Source organism: Micrasema longulum, unplaced genomic scaffold (assembly GCF_059751315.1).
Source record: "Micrasema longulum isolate JH-2025_06_02 unplaced genomic scaffold, ASM5975131v1 h1tg000265l, whole genome shotgun sequence".
Classification (NCBI taxonomy): Eukaryota; Metazoa; Arthropoda; class Insecta; order Trichoptera; family Brachycentridae; genus Micrasema; species Micrasema longulum.
Genome location: NW_028277469.1, coordinates 529,711 through 551,231, shown reverse-complemented (window position 1 = coordinate 551,231; position 21,521 = coordinate 529,711). Strand labels below are relative to the sequence as shown.

The 21,521-nt window shown below is 34.1% G+C and overlaps 1 protein-coding gene across 1 annotated transcript in view; it reads left to right on the top strand.

Moving 5' to 3' along the window:
* Positions 1-13,142: 13,142 nt before the first annotated feature.
* Fbxl7 (F-box and leucine-rich repeat protein 7) overlaps positions 13,143-21,521 on the top strand; it is a 33,106-nt gene continuing 24,727 nt past the window's right edge. Inside the window, exon 1 of the mRNA XM_088224131.1 lies at positions 13,143-14,585. Within this exon, the coding sequence (XP_088080257.1) occupies positions 13,151-14,585 (1,435 nt within the window). The 5' untranslated portion in view covers positions 13,143-13,150. The remainder of the gene's footprint in view (positions 14,586-21,521) is intronic.

Sequence of the window (21,521 nt, the reverse complement as noted above, 5' to 3'; positions counted from 1 at the left end):
ATTGTTCTGAGTTGTGAGACATGTTGCCTTACTGAAAAAGATAAAAAAGGACTAGAGGTCTTTGAGATGCGGTGTTACAGAAGAATATTAGGAATTTCCTGGAGAGATCACATCACTAATAACGAAGTTCTCAGTAGAATCGAAGAAGGGAGGCACCTGATCAAAACCATCTCAGAGAGGCGAGCCCAATGGATCGGCCACATTATGCGCCATGAGGGTCTCCTGCACGACATAATATAGGGAATGGCTGAGGGGACAAATCACAGAGGGTGCCTCCGAAGGGAGTATTTAGAATAAGTATGCGAGGATTTGAACTGCGCCTCATATGTTGAGTAGGGCTGAAGTTCCTCAATGCTTTCCTGGGCCACTAAAATTATTTTTTTCATAACAAACTACGTTTTAAATACAGATGAATTCAATATGTTTTTTGTGAAGCTCCTTAGGGAGTCAAACCCAGTCCTTTAGGCGAACTAAAAATACTGCTGATTAAACCAACTGGTCTATGAAGAAGCATAACAATTGAAAAATATTTTCAGGCGTTCCTTAGCATGTAGGTGAAATAATTCCATCAGATTAATCTCACCCGCGTCAATAGGGGTTTCAGCTTTTTAACAGCTTCACAAAAAGCATTACGATAACCATCAACACCAACTATCTGGATCCGATGCTGCATAGAGCACTGTATTGGAACTTTGAATGTAGCGTATCTCAGTCATTCGTTTTATGAAGGTAAAGTACAGTGAAACATTGTAGGCTAAAAACACATAGAAAACTATTATTTCACGTGGATCCTACCGGCAATTAAACTTGTACTTCAAACATGCCAACCACTATAGTACAAGGCGGACATATACCTGTATGGTTTCATTTTTCAGATTTTTTATGTGTTTTTTGTTATATGTTGAAATTTGGTAATATATGATATTGCTAAGAACTTTCCTGAAAATGTACAAAAAAAAAAAAAAAATTATACAAACGAACTTATTTAAACGACGTCACTGGTTCATATGAATCAACTAATGATGGGAGAGTTATGGAAGATTTCTTGTTTGCTTGCTGCAAATGGACCATTGGGCAGAACTGATCGATAATATCAACAAATTACAACAGGGATGGAGAATACCTTAAATAAGGGAATATGGAAGTCAAGGCATTTACAGGGCTTATGACCTGTCATGGTTTAAGTGGCTACTTTACACACTGTGTAACATTCACCATTTTGCCTATGTTTGAACATCCATATTTCTTCAATTCTTCCATTTGTTGATTTTTGTGAAATTAAAGAGCTGAAACCTTTATTGTTGTGAAGAGATTCATCTGACTGAATTATTTTACATACTAGCAACGCTTGAAAACAATTTTTCAATTTTTTTTTAAACTTCTTCTTGGACAAGTTGGTTTCATTACAATATTTGAGTTTGTCCAAATTTTCGTAGACAAAAGACTGGATTTCACCCCCTCGGGGGTCGTCGATAATATGCGAAAGAGAATCTCTGACGTCACACGCTTAGTTATTTCAGAAATACTAACTTTAAAAAGTTGTACCTCTGATAATACGATACATAAAAATGGAATTTGTGGCTAAGTTTAATAGTCTATTAACAAATAAAAAAAACACTCTTCCTTCTCACTAGGGATGCATATTAAAATTTAGATTTTTCTGTGCTCAAATTAAAACTTGTTCGAAATTTATTAAAAAAAACATAAGTATTATGTTATGCCATCTTTTAACCGATACCTGTAATACTCGGGTTGTTTAGTATTTTAGTAAAAAATCACACTAGCACTTATCACGTTCATAAAATTGAATTAGCAGATAAATATGATCGATAAATCAGTCTAGAGTTAGCATGTTTTATAGCAATATTTTAAATTTGAAAGCGTTCACGGTTCCGTGTGACAAAATCGATTTGCATATGTCCAGGTTTTAGCACTTTACTCATAATGTTCGTACTTCTCCGAAGTTTATGACTATTTTCAAATCGGAATGTTGCTTACATAAAATTTATAGGGAAAAATGACTAAGAGATACATTATATAATAAAATACATTCAGACTTTATTATGATGGCGTGATTGTGGAATCATAGTAAGCAACAAGGTCTATTTTATTAATAAAAATGAATCTGACAGTACCTGCGTTAATTATTTATTATTTTTATATTTTGATAAAAATTCCTTGGTTAATTTTTATTAATCATCATCGATTTAGACGAAAGCGCTCGTTGGTCAAATAAAATAATAAAAAGTAAACAAGGATTTTTTATTGTTATTTACTAACATTATTTATGAAGTTTTATCAAGAAATACTCCAAACAACATAAATATTTTTGGGGACTTAAATACTCGTAAGTTCTCGCTGTTTTTTTCTGTTATACGTCATTTAAGCGCTGTGTTTTTACGTTACACATATTACTTTATTTAATTACGAGCCTACAAAATCCAATGTTAAGTAGACGAAGTAAGCATTTTCGACACCTTCTGCTCGCGTTCAATCGATGCAATAATTCTGCTAAAGCTGCTCGGGATATTATCGTACTGGACGGTGAAGATGCTATGAATTATTGACTAATTTGTTGTCAAATAATGAATGAGAACACATTTTTTAATTTATTAATGTAGTTACATAAAATGATACATGTTTTTTGTTTTCTATTACATTCTACTTTTACATATTTAGTTGATCTTAAATTTTGCTTGGAGAGTGGCTCACATTTTGATAGGATCTTAGTAATATGAAGCTATATAATTTCGAATATACATTTGTAATAATGAGAAAAACAGAAAATAATAAAACCACCACTATTCCCTTTCCGCATCTAATGATGCATAGGGAACTGCATTGGTATATCAATTGACACGTCTCTTGATTTTTTTGTTACATGAAGGTAAGATAAACAGTCTTACGCTTCAGGTACCCGTCCAGGGACTATGAAATATTCCAGTATGAAAACACCCTTTTAAATAAAAATTTCGTATCAACCAAGTCCGATCGAACCCGAAACCTCTTGCATGGTAGGCAAACGCGCTGACCAATACAACACGAGGCCGAATAATAATACAGTAATATTAATTCAAATGGAAATGCTGTTTTTACTAGGGTTCAACCAATTTCTCAAAATTAACTTTGATTTTATTAAGTGATATAATAGTTTCAATAGATTTTAGTTTATCGAGGAGATTATTATAATTTTTTATACCTTGGTAATTTTTTTTATGTCCTCTCTTTCTCTTCATTTAAAACGGTCAAAACTAATGTTTAAACTTAAAATGTATTTATTATTTATATAATAAAACTACGAATCCAAAATAAAACATGTAAATGTGGCTCGATACGGGTTCCGTCCAGTGAGGTATTCATATAGCAAAAATATATATTATTTTTAAATAGATATTTTGTTTTATTTTATACTATGATTTGTTAAGAAAGGAATATTTGATTTCTTATAAACTCCAATATTCAATTTTTTATGACAATTTTCCATTAATTTGTGTTGGGAAATGGGAATCGAGTTGTGGTAGAGTAGGATTTAAACCTCGGACCTTAGATCTTTTAGTCCACTACACTACCACGAAACCAAAACTCTGTTAAAAATAAATAAATTATTGCCACCATGGGTACTTTTTTTTATTTAACCATCACACCACCGCGCCCCTCGGCGGTCAATATCGCCCATTTTAAGAATATCTTGGATATTTTAAAATCAGCAATGTTTCGCACAAAGCATGTCCTGCAGATATGCGTATCGCACAGGTCGTGATCGGTCCTGGATAAGGCGTTCAGGACTCGCCTTCTTCATCCTTGGCAAATTACCGCTCCAACTTGCCCGGAGGCTCGTCCATCTGTTCCTCCTCCCACAGCATCCTTCTTGGGGTCCAGGCCTACGCAGAAGGGCACTTAAATACTGTACTCTCTCTCACTTCCGTATGGAGTTATTCTATTTATGTTTATTGAAATATGCATATGTTTACGTAATATTTTTAATTGTTTATTTTTGCTATTGTTTGATAATGTTGCTAATCCTCCCTTCCACCACCCCACCCTGTTGTTTCAACTCTTTTTTTTATTTTGTCTTTAAATAGTACAAACATAATAAATGAATGTCCTAATATTAACTTATATCTAATTATTATTAAAACATATACTAATTATTAACATTTTTCAAACGATATACGTACACTTAAAAAGAAAACTTCTATAAAGCTAACACGAATAAGATTACTTTTTAAAATTTATCTGCTAAACACATGTTTTTTTTATTGTCATTTAAATGAAATAATACTTTTTTGCTCTCTTATTTCCAATGGTATTTCCTTATAATATAACTGTACAGCTCGGTGCATCAATGAGTTCTGTGTACTTGTTTTCCTACGAAATGGTAGTCTTACTTCATGTTTATTTCTTGTTTTATATACATGTTCACATTGATTAGAAAAAACCTTTTGAGTCAACTCTTTTGAGGTATAACCATTAATCATTTTATGAACAAAAAACATTACATTAAAATATATTAGTTGACGTACTGTCATAATTTTTGCTTGTTTCAGCATCAACTTTATTCTGGTGTATTTTTTTTTTTCAAAATTACTCTCATAGCCCTATTCTGCAGAACATCTGGATATTGATCTGTTTCGTGTATCCGAAGGGGTTTTCCGGAGCAGGATTCTTCGACTCCTTTGACATGAGTCTTTTTCGTGTATTTTTTCCTTTTTTATAATATGTACGTATTGAATATATTTTTGTAATGTATATGTTATATTTAAAATAAATAAATTGAATTGAAAATTGAATTGAAATTGAACAGTAAGTTTATTTTTCCCCTTCAGTTGCCAAAAACAAAATACTACTACAATAATTTATATGAGGCACAGTTATGGAGTTATAAATCATCCTGCAAATCATCATCATCATCCACGTCAAACACTATCGTAAATTTTAATCAGCGTATGTAAGGGTTGTCTAGTAAAAGCACCTGGTTTTAAATCAGCGCGGAGGTTTTGTGCAACAATTCTGACGAGGGTATACGGTGGGATTAGCATGTCTGACGAAGAGACTGGTACGTTTCGAAATCGGTAAGTAGTGATATACAAATATTTAATGATATTTCATCATTCCCTTTCCGCACCTAATGGTGCATATGGGACTGCATTGCTACACAAATCGCAGCGTTTCGTGATAGTTGTTTTGTACATGAAGGGTTAGATAATCAGTCTTACTTTTCAGTCGCTAGTCCGGGGACTATGTAATATTCTCGTGTAAAAACACCTTTTTAAATAAATATTTCATGTCAAGCATGTCGGGAATCGAACTAGAGACCTCTTACATGGTAGGCAAATGCGCTAACCACTACACCACGACGTCGACATTTAACATTTAATGAAATAAATATTTATTAACACATGTTATTGTATTTTTTTAATTATACACCAAACAAAAAAAAAATAAATTTTAAAGGATATTGTTAAAACGATAAATGAGGGTATGAGAAGCAAACTATTAAAGAAAGAAACCTCTATTGAAGGAGTATGCGAAAAATTTTGAAAAAAGAATTGTGAGTTCTCTAATTATGATTCACTAATTTTAAGTTTGCAATGTCAAGTAGTATATTTTTTTTAAATCTGGTGATGCAAGATTTAGAGATACGGTTTTGTATTATAGTTTCGGTTTTTGTGTATAGTTTATTTTGGCATCAATAACTAATTTTCCGTTTTTGGTGGAGATTTCTAAGGTTTCTTTTTATACCCTGAAATTATCCATAAAACGTAAACTTTCATACAAAGGCAAAAGTATTAAAATGTGCAAATGTTTTTTATCGTACTTAATGACAATCGAATACCTAGTCAGTCTTACCTCCCACCATATCCTATACTAATTATTCACAATAAACGCCTGTCTCGTCAATCTGCCTGAGCGAGAGCTGAAGATGCATGGATGTGGGTGTAGCGAGGCGTAGAAAGTGGCCGGTTCCGTGAGTTACAACCTAACCTGGGTCTATCAGAATCATGGCGGACTTGCACTCAGCAAATATACCGTGATTGAAAAGTAGTTATTCCTTAGAGTTATAACCTAATAGAGTCACCCATATGGAGAAAAACCATTCTAAGATTATTGACTACAAAGTTGGCTACATATTACAGCAATACAACAGGCTGTAGGTACCAGTGGCGAATGGTGATTTTATTTACAGGTATCATATATTTGTACCTACATAGGATGTACATAATATAATGTAAGTAATATATACTATAAATTGATATTTTCTGTGGTTCTGTGTGTACAACAACTCTTATCCATGAAATCAACTCAAACGATGTTACTTCGTAATAAATTATACTATGTATATATATTATCCATTACTTTAATATAATTCATTAAAAAATAAATAAAAAATACCATTATGAATTCAGTCGATTTTAGGTATTTCATTGAAATGTCAACTGGCCGCATTGTTCTAGTAATTAATAGTTCCAAAAACGGCCGCGTGGAGCGCTATATGTCCTGTAATATGACGCATGAAAGTAATTATGATCTTATGTCAAAAGTACCATCTCAAAGAAAAATAGTCCTTAAGAAAAAACGTTTGAAATACTGTTTTCCAAATCAAGAATCTTCAAATAATTTGTGTAATCTGTAAGTTTAATCTAGGAGAAAAAACGCGCACTGGGGTTAAAATACATTCAAAATATACTATAATTATTTGTATGAAAAATAAGCTGGAATAATCGGCAAGTTTCTTCGCTCACCGCAGGCGCTGGGCGCGCTTTATTAAAATTTATATTTATATTAGGATAAAAATACAAACGGTGGAAATGATTTAAAATAAATCGTAATTATTTATTTGTTTTTCTGTAAATAATGTTACAATAAAACATTATTATGGTTAGTCAAATATAATGGTAAGCTGCGCATAATCGTTTCTATACACGGTTCGCCCCTGGTGGTACTCGGGTAGAGAATTGCGAGTGCCAACCGAAATCGTCCATTACACGTTTGTTGTTAAACTAAAAATCAAACTAAAACCGAACCAAAAATTTAGAACGATTTAGAATATTTTGATATTCTAAAGGACTCCGGTAACCGGTTGTACTCGCTACAAGCAAGGTACAGCGGAGACCTGATAATGTTATTATAAGGTCTTTATAATATAATTGCCAATACCGACATGTATCGGCACAGGAGCTGACGGTGCCTTTAATTGATTTATTTTATTGTAAAATTACACATGAATAAAAATTACAATACATAAAAAAGAAATAAGCCTAATAAATACAAAAACCTCACCAAGCCACTTTTTGTGGCTTTTTAGTGAAGTTTATCTATATGAATATAATTCCTGCTTAAAAATGAATATCTTTACATAAACTATTATGGTCAAAATAAGGGGCAGTAGTAAGACTGTAACCGGTCAATCAAAAAAAGAAAAATAAAACAATACGAAAAACAAATATACCATGAAAAAAATAATATACGTACATATAAATCAAATTTGAATAGAAAAACCACATGGAGATAGAACATTGGGGAGTGTAGTACCAAAACTGTTAAACTTAATACCTAGTGAAAATTGAGAGGAAAAGAACTTACATACATTTTTTTAAATCATCAAAAACTTATAAAAAAGATCAAGTGAATTTTAAGTGTGCACATAAATGTGATATTTTTTAAATTTTTTATTAAAGCCCGTACCCAAAAAGTAATGTAACCCGCAGACAAGCCTCGGGTTTGTGGGAACAGCAATACAATTATGTATGCTATTTTATCGTTAGTATATATATATATATATATATATATATATATATATATAAATATATATTTATATGACTAGCGGAACCGACAAACGTTGTCCTGCCTGAAAGTTGTCTTGCCTGCTATTAGCTGGTTCAGCAAACGCAAAATCTCGAAAAATTCGAATTTTCGATAAATTATATCCTAAATGAGTTTTGACATTAAAATCGCCTCGAATGCAACCCTGGTAGATCGATGAATAACACATGTATGCTCCTAACTCCCCCTTAACACATTAAATTGAAGATTTAAATTTCTACGAACACGCGCAGTGCAAAGATCTACATTTCTTTGAAAACCGCACATAAATCGGTTAAGCTGTTTAGGAGTTTAGTGACATCACACGTACAGAAGATTTATATATATAAAGATAAAAAATAAAAAATCAAATGTTTACTTTGATTTAAACGTTTAAAGCAGCGCTTTACCCCTTTTAAAAAACAATTTTGACAAAAATAAAAAGCGCAGTAATTATTTTTACAATCTCTTATTTTTTGTGGGATGTGATGTGTGCGCATTTTTATATCCGATTTTTTTTTATCTGATTGTCTTTTATTACAGCTCGACTTGAATGGGGACCGTTTAGATCTAAAATTACAGCCAATATTACGTTTTCCATACGTCTTTCGTTACAGTACCGAGTAGGTTCGTAATGCGGGGGAGTGCGCATCCGAAAATGATTATGTACAGGGCACAGGTAACGCGGCCTCCACGATGTGGCCGACGCGGCGTGGCGGCTGTGCGCCATGCGCCATGTAGGCAAGAGTCGACGATGGCCGATGGCTATTCGCGATCCTCGCTTATCAAGTCCTCGAGTGTATCATTTTGATTTACATGGGCGCACGTTGAAATTTACGCAATATGCCCAGAGATTTGTATCCGGGCGTTATATGAATTGCCCGATTATATAAAATACCATATCGTCGGGATCGCGGAACAACGACGGACGTGCGAAAAATGCGCCATTGAATTTCTTTCTTGAAGGATTTTTATTCCAGATCTGAAATTAATACAATATATATAAGGTGGAGTTTAGTGCTATGCAAGCTCATGCGACCTATGAAGATCAATTGTGACGGGTCCCCGTGAATAGTTCTCGCCCCCCAAGCCTAGGTTTTTATATGGGAGTTGCATTATTTTTTACCTTGCTTATAATATACAAGGTTAACATTTCAAAAAGAGGATTTTTCTGCCATTATATTACTTTATTTTAGCCAAACTGTTGGGATCAGGAAGGATATTATAATGTGGGCCGATCAGGAACTTCGCAACATTTGCTCATGGGGAGAGGAAACCACTTAAAACTCTTCAGGAGAAGCCGGTCTGTTGACAGTTGTCAACAGGCCTTCCGTTCCACTAGAAGAGTGTTCGGCATTTTATTCCTTACTTTGGTTTATTTAACCTATTGCCTGCACTATATTGATCATGTATGATACTACCTCTCGTGTAAATTCTTTATTACCTATCACCGATGGGATGTCGCAAAGATCTTCACCCTGGCTTCAGCATCGCGCTTCCAGCTGTTGTCTTTTTTTATTTTTTTATTTTATTTAAATTTTATTGATAAACCCTTTACTTAATTACTTATCACCGATGGGATGTCGCAAATGGAGCCTGGCTATTGTGTGGAAGCCGAGAGTTTACATTTTGCTAAATCTCCCCCTTCAAGCCCAGATCCGTAAAGTATCGGGCTATTAAGTAGGAGGCGAGCTCTTTAACACCCTCAGGTTTAACCAGTGGTTCCCCGAGGATGAGGCTCCTTTTATGATGTAAAGCATCACATTCACACATAATGTGTTCGGTGTTTCCTCATCTGCACTGCAGAACCTACATCTAGAAGTTTCGGAAAGGTTAATTCTAGCAAGGTGTTTGTTCAATCTTCAGTGCCCTGGGCGGGTTCTAGTGATAACCCTTTCTTGATTTCGGCTGAGCTTTATTAGATCAAAAGCAAAACTAAGCCTGTATCCTTTTATCAGAAGAAAATCACATGCGTCCTTGTTCCACGACCATGACGTATAGGTGCACTGGTTGAAATGGATTGCTAGTCCAACAATGTTTTGAGTATGCCCAAATGTTTGCAGTCAGGCTGGATTTCTTCTCTAGGGCGTCTTTCGGATCTAAATTTGTTGCAACAGAAAGGGAAAACACTTTTGAGAGGGGCATATGGGAATCTAGGCATTCAAAGGGCTTATGACCAGTCATTGGCTGGTTTAAGTAGCCGCATTTCCACAACTCTTCCATCTGTTGACTTTTGTTAAGTAAAAGAGCTGAGACCTTTATCATGTGCATGAGATTCATCCAGCTGAACCAATTCACCTACTAACACACTGAAAACAAACATTTGGACATACTCAAAACATTGTTGAATTAACTGACTGGTAAAAAAGAGTAAGAAGTATAAAAATTGGTTTTTCGTAGCCTAGTTGGTACAGCCGGATGAATCTCACCCACACGATAAAGGTTTCAGCTCTTGACGTCACAAAAGTCAAACAGATGGAAGAGTTGAGAAAATGTGGATGTTTAATCGTAGGCAGAATGGTGAATGTTACACAGTGCGTAAAGTGGCCACTAAACTAGCCAATGACAGGTCATAAGTCCTGTAAATGCTTAGACTTCCATATCCCCTTCTCGAAAATGTTTTGCCTCTCTGTTGAAACAAATTAAAATCAGGATTGATCGTATTTATTTTTGATAATAGATTATCATATTGTAATATAATAAATATCCTGCTAAATTATTTATTTATTTATACATCTACGTTTCACAGAACGTTTTACAAAAAAGTTTCTCAGAAATAATCACAGCAGTGAACAATAATTATGAAGTACATAATATGAAATATAATAGAATTATACCAAGATTACTGCAAAAAAATTACGCCATTCATTTTTAGTTGCAGATTGAAGTTCTAATTCCAAGATAATTGATTAGAATAAATATTTTTTTTTAAATTGAAACACATTATTACCAAGAATTGTTTAATTTAAAACGAGTTGGAGTTGGATTTGATCATAATACTGCTTTAGTCGTTTCTATGTGCGATAGTGGTACTCGTCGACATATGAACCCTTTATTGGACACATATTTTGTGTTGATTAACGTCTTGCAAACTTCATGATGTATGACCTCTTTTAAGAAAATAAACCTTTTGGATTTGAAAAAGCTGAGTCAAAGATCGATCTATCATTGTACGTTATTACGATACTCTTGTGACATAAGACTTATTATTAATACGAAATATTAGATAAAAGATACCTCAATAGGGTATTTTTACAAGTCGTAATAATGTTAAAAATATAATATATATTTATGGTGGATTTTTAAAATCTAACTATCAATGTATTCAAAACAAGTTTTCTTTTATAATTTTCGGGTTTAAAAATGAGCACATATTAAAACGGCCCTTCATCGATGGCCTTCCAGGACGGCGTGAGTCCTCAGGTTTAAAGAAGAGACAACTTGGGTTTAGGTTATCCTGAGAAATACGCAGCACGTTCCCTAGCCAGGTCCACAACTGCATCCTCAAGACGCTCGTTATAAGAAGCGGCTGCGTCCCTTCTCGGACTTCAATGTTAGTTATAAAATCGAACCACCTTATTTTCTCCTCAAGCATTTGCTCTCAAAACGATATATGGTGTTACTCGACTCAATATAGTCACTGAGTTATAATATTACTACCTAATAGCCCGATGCTTTACGGATTTGGGCTTGGAGGGGTAGATTTAGTAAAACGTAATCTCTCGGCTCCGCACAGTAGCCAGGCTCTTTATAGACCTGGGCTTGGAGGGCGAGAACTATTCACGTGGACCCGTCAGAATAGATCTTTACAGGTCGCAGTGACGTCATGAGCTTGCATTGACTCCCACCACTAAGAATAAGAATACTAGACTCAATTTCTGTTCAGTTTAACAAAACGCCGATATAGACTCGAAACATAACTTTTTAACGACTTAACCTCAAATATTTTTTCGGGGCTCGGATTTGTTAAGACTTTTGTACGAAATAACATAAAAATCGCAGTGACTCACCAAAACTGCATTTATTATTATCGTTTGATTTCATTTTCATAAAAGCTCAAGCGTAAAAAACATTTTGATGTGTGATGGCGTACATCCTGCCCTTTAATCGGTGAAGTCTGATATTTTGCATATCCTCTTCCACGAGCGACAAGATGGCTGCGCATATTTCGCCGTAGAGCGCTCCGCACCCCGAAGGTCAGGATTAGCCATGCTCCGCCAGGATATCGGAATACAAGTCCGAAATAATGTCCCGGGACCGCCTAGGGTCATTGTTACCTTTGTGTGGTGTTACCTTCCCAGATTATGGCCATATTAAGTGAGCGCGTGACGGCTTTCGGTGTGAAAAGAAAACAATATAATAAAAGTCACGTCAAAGGAAAGCGTTTGGGCTCTTCGAACGGAGATGTAAATCAAAAATAAAATCACAAGTCATAAAGTTCTCGGCAGAGATTACTATAGACTGGAAACGGTTTTCTTTAATACTTTTATTTAATGGAAACTACACGGTGACGAAGGAATTATTTTTACTACCTAAAAAAAGTTGGTTCATCCCATTTTTGAATACAACTCTGTAATATGGTCTCCTGAATATACTCGTATATGTTGTTCGTAAATTGCATGTAGTCTGTTCACCATAAATTTATAAGCTAGCTTACAAATTAAGAATCACAAAATACAACTAGTATAACTATACCGATATTGACATTTTGCTTAATCTATCGAGTCTTTTTGAACGCCGATTTATAGCATTGAGGAGAGATCCTTAAGCCCACCATCCACCTGCAGCTGTTATAGATTCCTGGGGGACTCTCTGTCAGCTGCGCATAGAGGAAAGTTATTATAAATATTCCTAAGGAATACAAACTCTATGCAGATAAAGGAGGGGGAAGGAGGATGTATGGACAGAGGCCAACACGTCGTCTTCACCCTTCAGGATCCCCTTAATGCCTCTGTTTTTTTATTTTTTTAATATGTATTTGCCGATTTATAGCAGATTAGATTTGGATCTTCAAAATACTTAATGGTTTATTTTTTGTCCCGGCTATTCTCCAACAAATACCTCTTAATATTCCTTCACGCCGACTCAGAAATAATTTAATTTTGGTCCTCGGTCATCATAAGACTAACCATAGTTTCCAAGCACCTCTACCCAGAATAATCAGACTTGTTAACGAAAATCAGTATCTGAATTATTTTACTCTTAAAATTTGTCCGTTATATTTATTTTTCTTTAACTGTTTAATTTCTAGGTTTATGTTATTGTTAATGATTTCTTAAGTCTCTCCTTCGAATTACATATTTTAAATGATTTTTAACCGATGTTTTGTTTGCAGGAGGCGCTTCTGATGTCCCACGTACAGGGGCGGCGGTCTCCCCCCGCCTGCCCCCTCGCTACCCTGGGGCGGGCATCTCCACCGCCGCAAGCCGCCTACCACCACCCTCTTAGTTCGTCACCGCTGGACCCGCAAGCGTACCATCTCTCGAGGAACTCCCAAAACAGAAACAGGGACTCCCCGACACCGGAGAAGCCCTATCAGCATTTCAACAGAAGCAGAAACACTCCATCTATAGACTACCAGACAAGAGAGCACCAATACCAAAGACATGTGTACGAACAAAATTTCCAGCGGCATTCGCCAGCTCTAGATAGATGTTACCCTTTAAGTAAGAAATCTACGTCCTCTGTGGACTCACATATGACTTACCATCTTTCGAGAAGTTCGTCTAGCTCGTTAGATCAGCCATATATACATCCGAGTGTCAATCCCTTAGAGCCGCAAGTATATCATCTGCCGAGAAACCCAGCCAAAGCATTAGAAGAATCATACATAAGGCAATCACCCGCAACGTTTGACGCGAGTTATCAAAGAAATACACCGTCAATAGAAAACAACCACCATATGAACGGCGATGGACTGCGTATGCAAAAAGATATTTCCCATTTGGCACCTAGTGTTTTTAAGCATCAAGCTCAAGTTTATCAAAATAAAGAGAATGAAAGCTCGTACCCATTAGATTTAAGATCCCCGTCGTTGGATTCTGTTTACCAAGAGAGATACCAACATAAAAACGAAAATACTAATTTAGAGCAATACAATTTAAGAAATGAACATATTTATAACGCGAATCAGAGCTATTTACAAAATCATTTGATGAGTTCTCCCGCGTTAAGACGAGCCTCTTCTCCAAGCACAGATACCTGTAATTACTTAGTAGAAAATTTTAGCAAACTCGGTAGATCGTCTCCAAGTTTAGATCAAGGATATCATACTTTAGTTTCTCCTAGTCCAGGACCTTCAACTCCCGGCCCATGGACAGACTTAAGCCCCGGTGTAAACGCCTTCAAGGGCAAACGATTAATTTCAAAGAATAATGCTTTCGATAGGTTACCCGATGAAGCGGTAGTTAAAGTGTTCATGTGGTTAGACAGCAGTGATTTGTGTTCTTTGGCGAGAGTGTGTAGAAGGTTCGAGTCTCTCGCGTGGCATCCTTGCCTTTGGAGAACAATAACGTTGAAAGGTGAACAAATTAGCGGGGATAAAGCAATGCGCTGTGTGTTTAGAAGACTTTGTGGTTTAGGAAGAACAGGAGCTTGTCCCGGTGTAGAAAGAGTGTTCATAGCTGAAGGTTGTAAAGTGACGGACAGGGGTTTAGCACTGTTAGCGAGGAGGTGTCCGGAACTAACGCATCTGCAGTTACACGGAAGTACAGCTGTGTCATCTATAGCGTTGAGAGAACTAACAGCAAGGTGTTCTAACCTCCAGCATTTGGATATAACTGGTAAGTCTAAATAATTTCACATCTTGATCAAACTTTATATTTCTATTAGGATAAACGAAACATCAAAAGTTAATTTACTATTACAAACATTAAAATAGTTGTAAATTCCACATTTCAAAGACCTACGTACATCCGTGTCGTCGTTGCGCTGGTAATATCTGTTAAGTGATTTTTATATTTTAAAGGTATCTTTAATTTATCATTATCATTACAGAATTTTTTTTTTTTTTTAAATCTTTTTTTTTTCAAAATAAAATTAATTATTTTTCTTTTTTGTTATTTATATATTTTTTTAAAAATCCACCATCAAAAGGTACATTGTTTAAATTATCTCCTTATTTTTTTTCTAATGTTATTTAACCGATATTGCCGGCGCAATGACGGTATGTATGTATATATAATGATAACTTAAAAAAGAGCATGTTTTCTTTAACTCTTGCGTGGCTATGATGTAACACGAGTCTACATAGGATACAATACTTGATATATATCTCTTATTTATTTAAACGTTGAAGATGTATTTTTTGTAATCTTCAAATGGGCATTTTCACGTCGGATTTCACGTATAAATATGCTGGATTAAAGAAAATAAAATATTCATTCTTACTACGCGAAAAAAAATCATTCTAAAGAAAGTGATGCCAATACTACAATAAATTCGTTTAACTGTATAAGAAAGAGAGAAGACAAAGGTGCAGTTCTGCGGCCGGTGTTTGTGTGAAAAAGACGAAAACAATAGAAAAAATTCCTTAAATCAGTCGATTATTGGTAGTAGGCGAGAGTGCACGCTAATTAAATGACCGGCGTATTTATGATTTTTTATTTATTTTGCTGTAAAAGGCCTAAATTATTTTTTTTTTTAATGAATTATGAAAAAGTAATTATTTAACTGAATGTCTCTATGTTTTTTTAAATATCTGGATTTCAGAACATTCTGTCCTTTGCTTGTGGTAATACGATGCTGCATCACCGCATGTAAAGAAATTCTGCAGCACAGCCTTTTAAGAGTTAATTACATGTAAAGAAAAAAGCTAATTTCGAAGTGAGATATAAAACGTCATTTTTGTTTGTAAAGTGGGGTCCATAAAACCTAAAGATCCTTCAAACTATTTTAAAAGAAAAAGCCGATTTAGGTTTTAGTTTGAAAATAATTACTAACCACTTTATAATACAATTATAAAGTAGTTTATACAAATTTATAAAAGTAAGTCTAAAGTCTAAAAAGCAACCTAGAATTATTTCATGAATGGCTTGTTTTCTGTTTTTTAATGAAGGATGTTTGTTTTTTGATGTTAGACTTAATTCTCGCATAGTTTCCCACGATACGCAATACAGCTACTAGTTTTACTTCTCTTTATGGTTTAATTTTGATTGATTCCTATTGGACACAAAAAACCGTTGCTTGACAGATTGCCAGTTTTCACTAATGTATAATACAATTTGATAAGACGTGCCACGTTCTTTCGGTGTTCATTTCATGTGTGGATCATAGATTAATGGACCGGCAGATCATTAGTCTTTGGATCTGTAGTTCCTAGATTAGCTTCTGACAAATTAAATACATTGAGGATATTTCGCGTCCAGCGGACTGATTTTGATTACACAATGTATTTGATTGGTCCGAGAGCGATTTCAGTCGGGAGAAACAAGATTTCGATAATTATCTCCATACTAAATCACTCCAGATCATTATCGCCCACTGATTAATTTTAATGGGTGTTTATCACGCCACCAAACGAATCTACCAACACATTGCATAGGTACATAACACTGGTATTCACAATTATTTTTATCAACACACCTATACACTTTCATAACACTTGGATCGAAAATAAATTAAGCGACCATAAAAACAAATAATAGACTTTAAACATCAATCTAAAACACATAAAAAAACGTAATGTTTGTACATTTATTTATTTAACGGACTTATGCAGTTCATTCTAACAATGGTAAATACAATTTCTCATAATAAATACAGGCACTAATAAAATAAAATACAACTAAATAAAATTAAAGCTAGGACAAAAAAAATAAAAATTACTACCTCAAGACAAGATCTGGTCTTTATGCAGTACTTATGCACCATAATAGGTACCTAACCAATAAATAAACTTGCATTATATTTTAATTAAATAAAATATATAATATAGCAAAATGTCATTATTGCAACCGTTTTATTTTTATCTTATATTTAAAGCATTAACTTTGTGGTCAAACATTTAACAAAATATTATTAAATATTTGTATATAACCAATTACCGACTTTTCTATGTCCCGTACCTGCCTCTTCGTCAGGACACTCATTAAATCAACATACAGAATATTGATGACTTTAATAAAAATACAGGAGTTAAAATCTTTCATACAAATAATAAAGGGTCAAAAGTAAATAATATGGAAATATTTCACATTAGGAAAGCCTGAAAAAATAATGTACCTTTGATTAATAATCAAACCGTTCAATATAGCCCGTTATACGATGTTCAATTGTAATGGTCACCCTGAACCTATTAAACTTAAGCCCCTCCTTCCACCATCTTCCCCATTTTTTTCAACTATTTCTCAAACAACATAAAATATTTTCATAATCTAATCAGTGCATATTTGTCCTAATCAGTGCATGCACTTATTAAAATGCATGTCGTGTTGGTTTTATACTCTTGTGCAACAACTATGGTGAAGGTTTGTAGTGGGTTTTGCATATTGGTTTAATTGGTGTCTTGATGAAGAGACGGGCACGTCTCAAAACCGGTAGACATAGAAAAACCGGTAAGTCGTTATATACAAATATCTAATAACATTTAGCGATATGTTTTTTTTATGTTTAAATATCGGATTTTTTTTTATGTTCCCTTCTTTGAAATTGTATAATTTATTTTTTACTCTTTTTTTTTAGGATTGTAATTCTATTGCATTACATGTTATTATAATTTTATTATGTATTTTTATTGTTAATTATTATGGTTTAACACGAGCGCAGTCTAAAAAGCCTTAACAAGTTCATTTATATGTAAACTAATGTAATTTTTAATGAATAAATAAATAAATTTAAAATTCCGTTAGCGACAATATCTCCCCATAGTAAGTTGAACGAATGTTGTTTTATTGTCAGTATAAAGTAATAAAAACACATTTTTTAAACATTAAAATTAAATTAATTGCTACCTTTGCATTATTTATTTTTTAGTAGGTATTATAAATACATTTTTATAATTTTTGCTTGATTTTGCATAAAATGCTTTGGAGTTGCTCTTATGTCATACCAAAAATAGGCTGGAGTGCAAAGGGCCATAGAGAGCCAGCCTGTAGACCAACCTTTTTATAACGGCATTTTACAATATTGGGACAAAAATATGAATATGTTGGACTCTGGCGTGGAGATGTTTGATAGTTACAGTGGGTTTAAAAATCTGGTGTGTAAATGGATGATGCGCGGAGAGAGAGATATTGATAATTTATTTCACTGTTTCCTTTGTTACTTATTTTTACGTTTAAATTTCTATTGGTTTTCTTCAAGGTACTCGTATGCTTGGTTATTTGAGATGAATATCCAACTACGCAGTTTTTTCTGTTCTTGCTAACCGAAGTATTGCAAGAACGTTAGTTCTCATATCTCCGATAAACAATGTCACTAAGGACACCGATCCTTTTCACGTTATTGAGATCGAGTTATTCGATGCAAGGTTTTTTTACTTTTAAAATAATTTTAAGTCAGTGAATACATAGTTATTATGCAACATAGTAGCCACTTGCCCCATTAAAATTAAATTCGGTTAGATCTTAATGCATTTAAATGATAAAAATTTGCGAAGCTTTTTACTTTGAGTTGGGTCGATACCTCATCCTCGTCAAAATTTGGACTTACCTTATAAGAATATAAGCTCCTAACACTCGTAAATATTTTGCTTCAGAAAAACGACAGTATTCTTAATTATCGTAATTACCGTAAACCAACATGATGATTTTCAATATAACTAAATCAGTTAAATAAATGCAGTTTAATTTTTAAAAATCTAAACTTCGATTTCTCTCTTTTTATTATTTTAGTCAGTAAAATTATGTGAGCATCTTCGTTTGTCTTATTTACAGTTTAAAACATCTTTGAAATTTCCTTTCCGTATAGGTATCGAGACTTGTAACCGATACTTTTCTTTAAATACCGTTATCGTAGCACCAGTGCCGCGATTATGAACGCTATCTTCATGTGTACATATCGAGACGGTACACGTAACTTCTGCACTATCTCTATCTACCTCGGTATGTTCTACCGCCTTGTCATCTGGACGTCATATAATCGAGTCCAACCAATGAATGAAATTTCGTACACGTTTCTTCATTAAAATTAAAAATAGTTCCTGTATATAGTTTAAGTGCCCACTTTAAAGCGTTTATAGACTCCAATAAATCCCAATTCAAGCAGAAAATGCTTGCTTGAACAAGATTTTATATGATTTTTGATAATTACCAAAACGACATGCTTAACGATCGTCTGTATTTATCTACCGAGCGATCACAAAGCTGGCTACTTTAACGCCTCGATACGTACACTAGGAAGATAGTAAAACAGATGGAAAAAATATATTGAATAAATATTTTTTTTACTGTGGCAACATTTTACACCGGTACAATAAAATATTACAGTTTTAAAAAGCACCGCTCAAACTTATATTTTACGAATCGAACCGGGAACGTCAAATATGATCAAACCTTTATTTATCAAATTAAAGGAACTGTAAAGACGCTAGTATATTTTCTTTATGCTAAAAAAAGATTAATTTATTGGACAAAAAAAATTCCACTAAACATACTTGATTTGAATACTCAGCAAAAGTCTTGCGTGTGTGTTAAGTGATCCTTCTAAATTGTTTTTTATTTTTATCTTCAACGGATGTAACCAAGTTGTTTTAGTCGAGCGGAAATGCCTCGAATCCTTTCGCCAAAACGTTTGAAGATTTATATACATTTATAGAGTGACGTGACAAATATTCAAATCAATCCATTTCGGTATCTTGTTTGCCATGCTGGATTCTAACGCGAAAATACATTTATGTGTAGTACCAAAACACTGCGCGAGTGTTAACGACTCGATGGCTACTTTTTGGTGAAAAAAGGGAATCAGCTGGAGATTAGTCAACCTGGACTGATATTCCAAATGCTCTTGCGGCTGTAGAAAAGCCATTTATCTCGTGTATTTACATACATAATTCACGAAATAAAGTGTTTTCTACGGCCGCGAGAGCGATTTAGAATATCACCCCCGGGCCGGGATTACAATGGGAAGTTGAAATTTATCTTTAATTTTATCTACAAAGTAAAATTAAGCTTTCTGTATGAAAATCAGAATATGCATGCAATTTTTTCTTCTAAACATGTTCAATCATCGTCATCATCATTCCCTATCCGCATCTAATGGTGCATGGGGGACTGCATTGGTACACCAATCGCAGCGTATCTTGATAATCGGCCTCCGTGGTGTAGTGGTCAAGACGCTTGACTCGCTTGGAAGGTTCCGGGTTCGATTCCCGGTGAGAACACAAAAAATAAAATGTGATTTTTCTCAAGCCTGGGTGCTCTGTGATGTAATTCACCACTGTAATTAGGCCTCCTGGCCTGTTGTGGTGCAAAAAATAATGTAAAATCATTTTTGTTACATGAAGGTAAGGTGATCAGTCTTACGCTTCAGGTACCAGTCCAAGGACTATGAAATATTCTAGTGTAAAAACACCCATTTAAATAATATTCCATGTCAACCATGGCAGAAATCGAACCCGAAACCTCTTGCATGGTAGGCAAACGCGCTGACTATTACACTACGAGGCCGACAAAACATATTCAATAGGTTACCGATACTCATTTTCGAACACAAATATCGGTTTTTCTCTAAATTAAAATCTATAAAAACCTATCGTCTATAAAGACAGTCGAAGATAACTCTCTTAACTTGCCACTGTAATCGGGGCCTTGGTGGTTTACTGGTTAGAGCTTTTACCTATCTCACCTATCGTGTCTGAAGTCCCGAGTTTTGATTACCGGTCGACGTGTAATCCATATTATGAAGGCTGATTTTCAATGCAAATATTTCGTACTTCCTGAGCTGGATCATCGTGCCAGATATTGAAAAAAAAAAAATTCTCTTCGTTTCTTTCCAAATGAATAGAATAAGAGGATAAAACAAAAAAAAATACAACACATTAGTCAATAATGTATTCTCCATCATTGTTTCACAACAAATTACTCAATAATTTAATCTCCATCATTATTTTACAACAAATTAGCAATTCGTGTCTCTGGCGTTGCTAAAGGTGTCCATAAATCCAACATATGGAATAAACACATTATTAGTTATATTTTTAAGTGTATTTTCCAAAATTTTGACGGGTGCTAGGTAGTGTCGAATCTATGGTAACAAGTTTTACTGAAATAAATATGAACTAAAGAAATATGCATGTCTCTTTTTCACATAAATAATTGTATGGGTATCGTGATGTGCCATTTTTTTTCTTCAAATTGTTGAGAGCAACGCAATATTTGTTATATTTAGGATAAAGCTAGTTGGGAGAAACGTGTATTTTTCTTATACGTCAATGGTAGGCAGTATATAAACATGCACAAATATTTTATTTTGTTTTATTTCATTTTTGTTACTCGTTTTCTGTTGACAGTTACAAAGTATTACTAGGTCCAGTTATATTTGTATCTATGTACGTGTTGCTAGTAATTTCTTATCTGTTCAAAAATAAATCCATAAAATATGTTATTACGTGAATAGCGAAGAAAAATCTCTTTTCACAATATAATTTGTGCACTGTATATAATTATTAAGCACATTACATTACGCTCGGTGTTAAAATAGGCAGTGATTGAATTAATATGGTATTAAATAAATTTATTACACCTTCAGCGCTTATCAAAGCTACTTTACGAACCTCAATC